Genomic DNA, 12,445 nt, shown 5'->3' with positions numbered 1-12,445 from the left:
CGTGACTCAAAAAAGAAATATATACAGTAAAAAGCAAAATTGGAAATACTCTATAAAAATTAAATAATCGTAATAGTAGAAAAAGAAAAAAAAAGAAAGAACTGTATCCTTTATTGTTCCCCAAAGAGAACGGGGAAATTGTAATAGTTGAAGTTTTGGCGATTTAATATGGGAAGACAAGGATTGAGAACTGCCAGCAACACAGACAGTGTAGCGTACGGCAACCCCATTAAAAAAGCTGAAACCTAAAAATTGGATAATTGGTGTTAACTTTATCATATATATGTAATGTTTTCTATTTTAATTATTTTATAGATTGAGGAGAGTGTACGAGGGATGGTAATGCGTTATGGACCTCGTCTATGGAAGCTTCGAGTTTTGCAAGCTGAATTGCGTATGATTATACGTCCATCCCCCAATGAGGCTACCGTGCCTATCAGGCTTAACTTAGCCAACGAGAGTGGGTATTACCTAGATGTCTGCATGTACAAAGAAGTTACTGATCCCAAAACTGGAGTAGTAAGAAACATGTTTATTATAATTTAATAGGCCTATGGTAGTCTAAGCTCAGCCTACGTTATTACGGAAATCCTTTCCGTAAACTCTTAATTTACAAAAAAAAAAAAAAATTAAATACAGTGCTCTCGGACAATAGAATGTTTGATAGGGACTTCTTACTGTCCGGTTCTGAGCCGGCTTAAGCGCTTCGGTGTAGACTTGAGAAGATCTGTGATCCCCGTCCTACACTGGTATCTGGGATCATTGCTTTTTCTGAGGCCAAAATAATTTCAATAAATTTAAAGAACATGAAAATTGGAACTGGGAATGTTACGACGCTAAAAAATAACTATCGTATCGACATTTTGACTGACTAATTCAGACGCTTCGAACTGGTCTTTAGGAGTTTCAGAAACTCATATCCCAGGGGTAGGAAGCATGAAATTAGGTGATATAGAATTTGTTTCCTCAGGCAGGAAGGATGGGGTACATACAGTGAGTAGGGCTCATGATGAATAAGGAAGCTGCTAAATTTTGTTTAGGCTGGGAAGGTAATAATAATACTAATTGCTCATTTTATGAATGATCAGTTCAGAGCATCAGTTATAGTAGTATTTGCCCCTGTAGAGCTAACTGACGGAGATACTAGCGACTCAAATTAATTTTACTTACAGTTACAGGAGCAAATAGACAGGGTTCCAGGTAGATGTTTTACTAGGAGATTTTAACGCCCATTTTAATGTCAGTAGAAATAGGGATAGATGGTATCATAGACTAGGTAAATTTGGTGTAGGAAAACAAAACAGTAGAGGATACGGACTTTTGCAATTTTGTAGGTATAACAATCTAGTTATAACCAATACGGTGTTTGGTCACAAAATGGCTAATAAGTTAACACGGTAGTCACGTGATGGTAAGACAACAAACCTTATTGATTATGTTATAGTAAACCGAAGACTGGCAGGATCAATACAAGATACTAGGGTATATAGGAGTGCCTTTATTGATGTTAAAAGTAAAGATCACCGTCTAGAAGCGTCTAGGGTTAATTTAAAGCTAAAATTTCGGAAGGGTAATTACCTCCCGGGGAGTTATGATGTTGGTAGACCCCAGGATGAGAATTTGAGAGAAACTTTCCGGGAACAGTTGAATACTAACCCTAAGAGTTTAAAATAAGACAATGTGGAAAATGGTTGGAATAGTTTTAGAAAAACCCTCCGTGAAGTTGTTGATAGTGTCTTAGGGAAGAAAGTTAGGACTGCAGCTGGGAATATTAGTGAAAAGTTGTATGTTTATAGGTGAAGAGAAAGGGCGTATACACGACTTCTCTGGATGAAATATTATATGAGAATAAATGAAACGTGAGGGAAGTGGAAAAACTGTAAATATGTGAACTAAGGAGGGGTGAAGTGGAGGCCATGGATGAAATTGTCGAGGATCTGGAGGATGCATCTAGACGGCATAATAGTAAAATATTGTGCTGGCATGCTATTAAATTGAGAGGGAGTAGTCTATTTGAACTTATCCCAGTTAAAGATAGGAACGGGCCACAATTAGTGATAAGGAAAGAGCTAAAGAGAGATGTACAGAACATTTTGAAAATTTTTAAACCGAGATAAAGTTGCAGGAAAAGATATAGAGAAAAATGAAAAAGTTTGTGACACTATTGATGTGAGAGAAGATTTTTTTTGTGAGAAAAAATTAGCGACAGTACTAAAAGGATTAAAAAATGATAAAGTTCCAGGTGCTGATAGTGTGACAAATGAGTTTCTTAAGTATGGTGGCTCCGAGGTTAGAAATAAGTTACTAAAGATTATGAATATGATTTTTGAAAAAGGGGAAGTACCTAACGATTTTAGGAAAACCTTAATTTATCCAGTGTATAAGAAAGGTGATAAGAGTGAGTATGGTAATTATCGAGGCATTAGTCTAATCTCTGTTGGTAGAAAATTACTTAGTAATATAATACTTTTTAGACTGAGAAGTGCTGTAGACAAAGTTTTAAGAGAAGAACAGTGCGGTGTTAGAGAAGGTAGAGGATGAGTCGACCAAATTTCACTCTTAGATTAATAATTGCGAAGGGCCTGAGTTGTCAAACACCTTCGGTCCTTAGTTTTATAGATTATGAGCAAGTGTTCGATTTTGTTGATAGAAGAGCTTTAGTAAAGGTCTTATCCTTGTATGGTATACAAGGATACCACACAAGGCGGTTAAGGTAGGAAATGAGGTTAGCAGCTGGTTTTGTATTACATCAGGAGTTAAGCAGGGTTGTTTTCTATCCCCCTTTATATGGATCATTTTGATAGATTTTGTCTTAAGGAGTACAGGAAAGGTAATGGGAGACCAAGAAATCAAAATAGGGAAGAGAAAATCTCCTGGGCTTAAATTATGCTGATATCTAATCTTTCTAGATGAAAATGTTAGCAAAATAAATGAACTTTTAGAGGTTTTGCGAGTTCAGGGCGCTAGAATAGGCTTGAAAAATAATGTTAAAAAGACTACGTCACTAAGGCTAGGAATAAGTGAAGATGAAAGGTGACGTTGGGCAATGAAAAGATTCATCAGGTCGGAAGCTTCACTTACCTTGGTAGTATTATCAAACAGTTCGTGGTAACAAACTGTAAGTAAGGAGCGACCCGGCTCAATGGTAACCGAAACTCTAAAAAACGGAATTTTGATACCAATAGATACATCAAAAGAATCAGATTTCTATCCTGATTTCAAATATATATCTTTCATCAAGTTTAGTTCTACCCATCGAAAGTTTCGCACCTGAGAAAACTTGGCTGATTTTCGAAAAAGGGGAAAGACCCCTAAAACTTATATAATTTTAATGAAAACCACACCATCATATTCAGCGGATCATAGAACCCTACTTTAGTGGTTTCAAGCTCCTATCTGCAAAAATGTGTAATTTTCCATTTTTTGCCAGAATAAAGATCACGTGTGCGTGTTTATTTGTTTTTTTTTTTGTTTTTTTTTTTTTTTTTTTTTTCAAGGGGTTAACTTATAGAACCATTGGTACAAGAAAATCGTGGGTTGGCTATTTGGAAAGGACATTAAAATTTATATTTACCTTTTTGATTGACCAAAAAAAATATAGGGAAACTATGCCCCCTCCTACGCTAATTTTTTTCCCAAAGTCACCCGATCAAAATTTTGAGATAGCCATTTTGTTCAGCATGGTCGAAAATATGATAAAAATGTCTTTTAGGATGACTTGATCCCCCAAAGTCCCCAGGGGGAGGGCTGAAAGTTATGAACTTTAGTACTGTATACAGACTTTTTCCGAGGAAATTTTTTCTGGTAGGTGGGGGAAGGAGAGTGTCGGGGGCTATATGGAAGGATCTTTCCATGAAGGAAGTTTTCATGGGGGAAGGGAAATTGCCATGAAGGGGGCGCCGGACTTGCCAGCATTATTTATTGGTTATTGGGAAGTATACAACCATTTTCGGGAAGGATTTTTTCTGGGGGGGGGGGAGAGAGGCAGGGGTTACTCTGGAGTGATGGTTCGTGGAGGATGTGTGGTGGGGGGAAGGGACAGGGCTAGGACGGGGGCGCCGGATTTCCAAGCATTATTTAAGAAACGATCAGAAGTTAAATAAAAAAAAACAAGTTTTTTCAACTGAAATGTAAGAAGGAATATTAGAACTTAAAACGAACAGAAATTATAACGTATGTGAGGGGGTTCTCCCCAAGTCAATACCTCGCTCGTTACGCTACTGTTTTTTTTAGTGCTTTCAAAAGAGCTCTCTATTCTAATTAACCGGCCTTTGTGATTCAGGGGTTTGTGAATCAAAATTTTTTTTAACTTTTAACGTAAAGAGCGTGGTATTGACTAAGGGGAGAACCCCTTCATATAAGTAATAACATATACGTTATAAAAAAAACAATAAAAAAACAAGCGATACGGCTCAATAATAATCGAATCTTTTAAAAACGAAATTTTGATGTAAATAAATGTATCAAAAGAATGTTTTTATAATTCTTATCCTAAATATATAAATTTTATTAAGTTTAGTATTACTCATCAAAGGCTACAAGCCTGAGAACATTTACTCGATTTTTTAAAGAGGGGGGAAACATCCCCTACAAGTGAAAGAATTTTAATGAAAATCACACCGTCAGATTCAGCGTATCAGAAAACCCTATTACATAGGTTTCAAGCTCATATCTGTAAAAATCTGAACTTTGTATTTTTTGCCAGAAGAAAAATATACGAATATAGAAGTTAGTTACGTAAGTTAATTTGTAAAGACATCCATTTAGCAAAAGAAAAGTAAAATTTTTATGCAAATAAAAGCTGCATTAACTAAAAAACGATCAGAAATTAAATAAAAAAAACAAATTTTTTAAACTGAAAGTAAGGAGCGACATTAAAACTTAAAACGAACAGAAATTATTCCGTATATGAAAGGGGCTGTCCCCTCCTCAACGCCTCGCTCTTTACGCTAAAGTTTGACTCTGTCTCACAACTTTATTTTTTAAAACAATAAAAAACTTTAGCGTAAAGAGCGAAGCATTGAGGAGGGGACAGCCCCCTTCATATACGGAATAATTTCTGTACGTTTTAAGTTTTAATGTCGCTCCTTACTTGCAGTTTAAAAAACTTGTTTTTTTTATTTAATTATTAGTAAAGATGATGGGAACAGTTAATATGTAAAAAGTAGAATAGCCGAGGATCAGTGTGTTTTTTCACAGATAAAAAATTTGGAAGAATAGGAAGATAAGTCTGCAAACCAAGATTAGTATATTAGAAACTACAATGATGACAGTTGTTAAATATGGCTCTGAAGCAAGAGCGCTCTGAAAAGTGGATGAAGATTTGTTAGATATTTCCCAGAGAAATTGCCTACGGATTGTTCTGGGTACCCGGCTGACTGACCGTATTTCAAACTGTAGGCTGTACGAAAAATGTGTTTCAACCCCGCTTTCTAGGGTTATAATGAAAGAAAGGTTGATATGGCTAGGGCACGTGCGGATGAAGGATGACAGATTACCGAAGATTCTCCTTTTCGACCAACCGTCTAGGGCTAAACGGAAAGCAGGTCGTCCTCGTCTGGGGTGGGAGGACGTCATAAAGAAAGATTAAAGGAAATAGAAACTTCCTGGGAGGGTGTAAAAAGGGAGGCTTTGAATAGATCGGGATGGAGGAGGAGCGTGCGCAGCTGTGTTGGCCTTAGGCGGCTTGGTGCTGAGGTGATTTGCTAGTAGTAGTAGTTAGTAATGCAATTATTATATAAATATAATTTATTTATAAATTTGTAGATATAATTTAATTGTTTCTGTTTCAAAGGGTCTTTTGTCCACTTTGGCCTTCTGGTTTTTTTTTTTTTTTTTTTTTTTTTTTTTTTTTTTTTTTTTTTTACTGGAACCATATAAAGGCTAAAATTTTTATTTTTCGCAAGCTTTTTCAAATTCATAGATCAACGAGCGAGTCTGCATGCCTGCCACGACCAAAATTTTTCGAATGATTCGGCACCAAAGAACCCCCAAGGATGTCTACACTAGATGAAGAAAAAATTTCTATAGCATACCCTTTTTTGTATTAATTTTTTTTTCTTTTAGGTATTAGTCTTTTCTGGTTTTAGTTGAAATATTCTAAAATGATTATTGTTGTAATTTTTAGGTTAAATTTGAAGCTTATGGACCGCGAATGGGACCTCTTCACGGACTGCAAGTCTCTACTCCGTATGTCACAAAGGACTTTCTACAGTTGAAAAGATTCCAAGCCCAATCGAATGGTACCACTTATGTTTATGACTATCCAGAGATGTTTTCAAAAATGGCTGAAAAAATGTGGAAGGAATATACCTTGACAAAAGATGGTATGGTTTCCTTTTCGGTTTCACTCTTGAATGTGACGTCTTGATAGGGGACGTCATAAGGAAAAGGTTAAAACCAAATAGGTTTCCTTTTTGTACTGTATTGTTATGCCTGCCAAGTCCTATATAATCAAAGTACGGTTAAGTTTGGTAATTGATTTATCATGTGCAATTTGTGTGTGTAAAGGAACTTTTCTACATGGTATAGATCTTATAAATTATATAGTTTCGTGGTTGTAACAAAATAAGCTTCAAACAAGTTAAAGTAAGGATTGATGCCAGTTGTGCCGATTGGGGGTTTCGGAAGGGGGTCAGGGTATTTGCCCTCTAATTGTTTCCCCACTCTAGATTTCGAAAAATGAATGTTTTTGGTATTTGAAAAAAAATACCCTCTTTTTTAGATATTTAATCGAAAAAAAAGCCAAAAAACAAAGTTGCCCCCCCCCCCCCTGCCGATTTAGGAAAACATATTTCCCCTTCCCCTACATTTTCATGAATTGGCACCATTAACTGATTTTATCTTGGGTCAGCTTAGTAACATACATATATATATATATATATATATATATATATATATATATATATATATATATATATATATATATATATATATATATATATATATATATATATATATATATATATTCTATAGAGTATCCAAATCCTTACATATATTATACTTTAATATAACCCAATAGATAAAAGCTTTTGAGTGTTCGCAGCTTTTGGAGACCTTGTAGAAGAGAAGGCTTCAATATACACTGATTTTTTAAATATTATATTTACATATTCGTTTGTTTTTGTTTAAATATTCGTAAGAACTAGATACTTTTAATATCTTTGAAATAAATTATAATTTAAAGAAAAACTTTGTCTCCCTCCCCCCCAAAAATATAAACTCAAGATTTACGATTATTTTACAATATGTTTGGTTTAAAAAAAAATTGTGAGTTTTTCAAAATTTAGAATAGAATACTCGAATGTCCACTGAGCGTAATTGTATATAATTTTTCCTTTGTGGCTGACAAAGTTTCTATGTAGGAACTTTACTTAGGTTTATCTTTATCAGCGGTAAAGTTACGTTGAAAGAGGGATATGCTATTGCAGGAAACTTTATCCTTGGGCGTAGTTCAGTTATTAGAGCTTTCTTCCTTGGTAGAACGATTTTGCGAGTTTGATCCGCTCCACTGACAAGTTTTTTATAGTAAATTTTCCATATTAGTTATGATTGCCAGATGTGTATAACTGGAATTAAAGCGCAAATTTATGTATAATTTTTTCTTAGTTTCGAAAAGTTTCCTGCGCACTACGTGTATTTCAATTATGTTCTTCAGATATTGAAATCACAATATTGATTTCAATTGACTGGCGAAAACAAAACTCGAAAAAAACGAAAACTCGTCTTCAAGTTAACAATTGATTCCAGCTAAAATGGCGAAAACAAGGAAGTAAGATTGTGCTACTTATACAAATTACAGGGTTTAGGGCTGGTCTTGAGGTCCCTCTTCCGTATATAGTGATTTATCTGAAGAGTTGTCTTCTGTTTGCATTTGCCTGAGAAGATGATAGTCTTGAAGTGGAGATTTTCAAGAAGATGTAATTAACGAAAAAGAAACCAAACTAAGCAATTGGATACTTTGACAAGGGCTGTTATATGCATAAGCTAAGGAAAACTATTTTCAAGGGTCCTATACCTTTCTCGACTTTTCCTTAATGAGATTAGGCACTTTAGTACTTATATATTACACACACAATATTTAATTCAGCTATTGAAATCAACAATATTGATTTGATGATTGATTTTATTGTTATACAAATATGAATTAAATCCAGGTTCTTTGAACGCTAGTTTTACTCCAGAGATTGGGTTTGAACGTTATTTTGTCGTTTATATTTTTCGCTATTTTTTCGAACACTGACTGTTAGCAGGAGTATGTGGATTCAATTCGCTACAATGATAAGGTTGTATAGCAAAATTTGCTTCTCAATCATGATTGCCAGATGCACAGGAATTGATTTTAGTACATAAATTAGTCTTCCCTTAATTCCAAGTTTCTTGTGCATTAAATGTGTTCGGGTTATTTACTTTTACTATTGAAATCAACGATACTGATTTGATGATTGGATTTTTTATTATAACAATAAGACTTAAATTCCAAATTCTTTCGAGCGCTAATTTTGCTTTGTACAAATCAATTTGTAATTGTACTTTCAAATCAAAAAACGTTAGCGATGTCATTGTTGTCAGATTGCAACTCCAAAAAATCCAACTTCGAAATCCTGAAACAAAAATCAAAATTGTTTCCAGGGAAAAATACCCAGTTTTGGATTATATACCCAGTTTTGGACTCTTACGACAATCATTATATCAATTCTAATACTCAATATTTCTGTATTTCTCATAGAAAAGTACTGTAGTTAGCAAAATATCTTTATATGACAACGTTGGCGAAATAATTCTCAAACATATGTGCTTAGACAAATTATTACATGTACAAATTATTTCAAATTATTACATATATGTGCTTAGACAAATTATTACATGTAATTTGTGCTTAGACAAATTATTAATTGCTACCAAGTTTTATCGAAAGCTGTGTCTATGGGTGCTATAGCCTGGTTTAACCTGAATTTTGTGATACCAATATGCTAGATTGTCACCTATATTTTCCATAAACCTCTCTATTTAAAAAGCTATTTATATCATAATGTTCTTTGTGTACTTGAATTTATATGCGTACTCGGCTAGGGCCACCCTAGCCGAGTGGTTGACTCACTGTAATTGTAATCCTATATCCTTCGATACGAGGGTTCGAACCTTGGCTTAGTAAATCCTTTGGGTGGGGTTGGGGATTATTGGTTTGTTTCTGCAGGCTCAGTGACCCTTAGTCTGGGAGCTTGTTAAGATCTGAAAATCAGAGTTTAGATGAGGCTGAAAACGGCTGGTCTTACTGTAAGATCCAAAAGAAGAGACTCGAACTTAAAGGTTGTGAACTCTATTTTGGCTTAACATGTTAAGACGCGGCTTCCTGTCGTAATTATTACCAACTTTTTTCACCTTGGTGAAACAGGATTGCTAACACAAATAAATTTGTTTCTTACAATTTGCAAAAACACGTAAGGAGTTTTAAAGTTGGTGTTTTAAAGTTGTATGTGAAAAAAGGAACAACATTTCAAACTTAAAAAATAAATTAAAAATATAACACAAAACAGTAATACAAACAAGTTGTCTGCAGTTATTTCTTAAATGATCAAATTTTTAAATTTGTTTATGGGAGTTTTTGGATTCCACGTTTATATCCCACCAACAATTTTCTTCAACCACATTTTTGAATTTCTAGAGAATTTTACTAAAGATTCTTAGTCACAGTTTTCTGTTAGGTTACTGGCACATAGCTGGGATTAAAATTATTGCTAACGAATAATAATTAGGACGGCGCAAATAGGCCTCAAGTTTAATTTTTTAGGGCCTAATTAATGTTAGGGCTAAATTAAGACTAAGTTTAATTAATATTAGAGGTTAATTAATAGGGCCGAAGCTTATTTTTTTACTTTTTTACTACTTTTTATAATCTTCACGCAAGTTTTTCTTATTAATATTATATTAACGATCTAGAGGAATTTTACATTACCTTAATAAACTCTATTGTAATATCAAGTATGCTAATATATATTAAAGGTATGCTTTTATTTTCAGGCTCAAGTGATCTGCCATCTATTTTCTGTTCGAGTGTTGAGCTGGTTTTGAACTCACAGGGTGAATTATCTGAACAGAAACGTATACCTGGTGAAAATGATGTATGTTCATGATTCTTTTAAAATATGGACAAAATTAATCTGACTTGAGGTTGAGAGCGTCTTAAAATTTTGCTTTATTTTGACAAAACACACAGTCTGAACTTTCTGAACACAAAAGTCTGAACTTTAGTCTGAACCCAAAACACATAGTCATTCAGTAATACGACCCACCACCAGGGGCGTCCCGAGGGGGGGTGCGCCGCCCCTCCAATGTTTTTGTCATTTGGAAAAATTTTCGCCGAAGGTGTAAATTTCGGCAGAACTTTTACAAAATTGCCCGAAATTTAGCAAAATTCTTGATTTCTGCAGGAAATTCGGCATAAATCAGGTAGCGATTCGGTAAAATTTACGAAGGTCGCCTCTCCAATGAAATGAGTCTCGGGACGCCCCTGCCCACCACAAGTCTTTTCAAGCATGGGACGAAAAGTTTAATTTCATGTTGAAAGAGTCTTAAAATTATATTTTATCTTGACAAAAGACAAAGCACGCAATCTACACTGTGTGAACACAAAAGTCGGAAATTTTAGTCTGAACACAAAAGCACACAGTCTTTCAATGAAGTCACACAACAATTCTTTTCAAGCATGGACGAATAACGTTTAATATCATGTTGAAAGCGTTATGTTTTAGGTTGGCAGACATCCTCTGAATATAAAAACACAGAGATTTAAAACCTGTCCATCGTAAGACAGCCATAGTTTGAAGGATTTTAGCGTAGAGAATTAAAGAAAATATATAAAAAAAGAGTGAGAAGTCACACAACAATTCTTTTCAAACATGGACGAATAAAGTTTAATTTCATGTTGAAAGCGTTATGTTTTAGGTTGGCAGACATCCTCTGAATATAAAAACACAGAGATTTAAAACCTGTCCATTGAAAGACAGCCATAGTTTGAAGGATTTTAGCGTAGAGAATTAAAGAAAATATATAAAAAAAGAGTGAGATAATGCAGAAAAAGCAATATTTAGGGGAATGAAGAATAAATTAATTTCAAAATATTACGGAGATGAAAAACAAATTAACCTGAGTATTGAAATTGGAGACAAAGAGTAAGCTTAAGGCTTTGATTGATTAATTATAGGAATTAAGGATCAAATTAACATCAAATTTATATTAAAGTAATTTTTTATGGTACTTTCATTGAGAGAAATTGAAAAAAAATCCCTGCATTTTGCGAATATTTTGTTAGATACTTGGTTAAACTTAGTGAATTTCTAAATAAACGTCAATAGAACCATTTGTGAGAATTGTATAAAAATTCCCCCTCCCCCGAAAAAAAATCCCCAAAAACACAAAATTTGACGGACTTTGCTTTAGCAAGTCAATTATACTTACCGAAACTATGTAATGATTTAGTCACAATTTCAATGAAACCTTCTGACTCTATTATGAGAATTACTCGCTTGGTAGGATAGCTTCAGGTACCCTTTGTATAACGTTACATCATCGTTTTCAGAGCTGAGAGCTTTCGACACAGCTAATTATATAGCTGTCCTACCAAGAAAAATGAGGGAGAAAAAAAGTTAATGAATAAATTTGTTCACATAAACGTGATTTTGTTGGCTATTTCCTGTGGACCATGAGCACGACTTCACCAGAGATCCGTTAAAATGTGAGATAAAATTATCATATGTTTCCTACTTTTTATAATCTTTACGCCAATTTTGTCTGACACTTTCTCCTGAACCCCTGTTTTTATGGCTTATGTCTTGCCTATGGACTAAGTTTCCAATTCCCTTTGTTTCAGAATTACTCGCTTGGTAGGATAGCTTCAGGTATCCTTTGTATAACGTTACATCATCGTTTTCAGAGCTGAGAGCTTTCGACACAGCTAATTATATAGCTGTCCTAACAAGAAAAATGAGGGAGAAAAAAAGTAAATGAATAAATTTGTTAATATAAACGTGATTTTTTTGGCTATTTCCTGTGAACCATGAGCACGAGTTCACCAGAGATCCGTTAAAACGTGAGAGAAAATTATCATAGAAGAGTTTCCGTTATTCATAGAAAACCGAATACAAAGAACGGTGTGTGAATAGTTGAATTCAGTGGTGTTATGGTTGCAATTGTATGTACCTTCACACAAGGATAGGGTGATCCCTTCCTTAATATCGTTCCAAACGAAAAGATAAAAGTTAAGAACCTATAGTTTGGGGTCCCCCTCCCCTTTTCCAGGTAAGTACGTGTTGTAAAGATTGGGCCTGTGTAAACTTATAATATTTGTTTTCTAATTTCAAATTGATTTCATTTTTCAACTTGGAACCATGAAACAAATTGAGTATTTGTTTTGAGAGATACCAGTAACATATTAGTATGTATAGAC

General features: G+C 34.3%; 1 protein-coding gene across 2 annotated transcripts in view; it reads left to right on the top strand.

The window, feature by feature from the left end:
- The window catches only part of ACC (acetyl-CoA carboxylase), a 290,230-nt gene that overhangs the window by 206,970 nt on the left and 70,815 nt on the right, over window positions 1-12,445 (top strand). For both annotated transcript variants that reach the window (XM_089105579.1, XM_089105578.1), the window contains exons 27-29: window positions 316-519; window positions 6,128-6,326; window positions 10,021-10,121. In XM_089105579.1, coding sequence (XP_088961705.1) covers window positions 316-519; window positions 6,128-6,326; window positions 10,021-10,121 — 504 coding nt within the window. The remainder of the gene's footprint in view (window positions 1-315; window positions 520-6,127; window positions 6,327-10,020; window positions 10,122-12,445) is intronic.

Source organism: Artemia sp. Qi Xiang Cuo, chromosome 19, assembly GCF_049724085.1.
Source record: "Artemia sp. Qi Xiang Cuo chromosome 19, ASM4972408v1, whole genome shotgun sequence".
In the NCBI taxonomy this organism is placed as follows: domain Eukaryota; kingdom Metazoa; phylum Arthropoda; class Branchiopoda; order Anostraca; family Artemiidae; genus Artemia; species Artemia sp. Qi Xiang Cuo.
The sequence above is the reverse complement of the archived record's forward strand: the minus strand, read 5'-3'. Positions and strand labels throughout refer to the sequence as shown.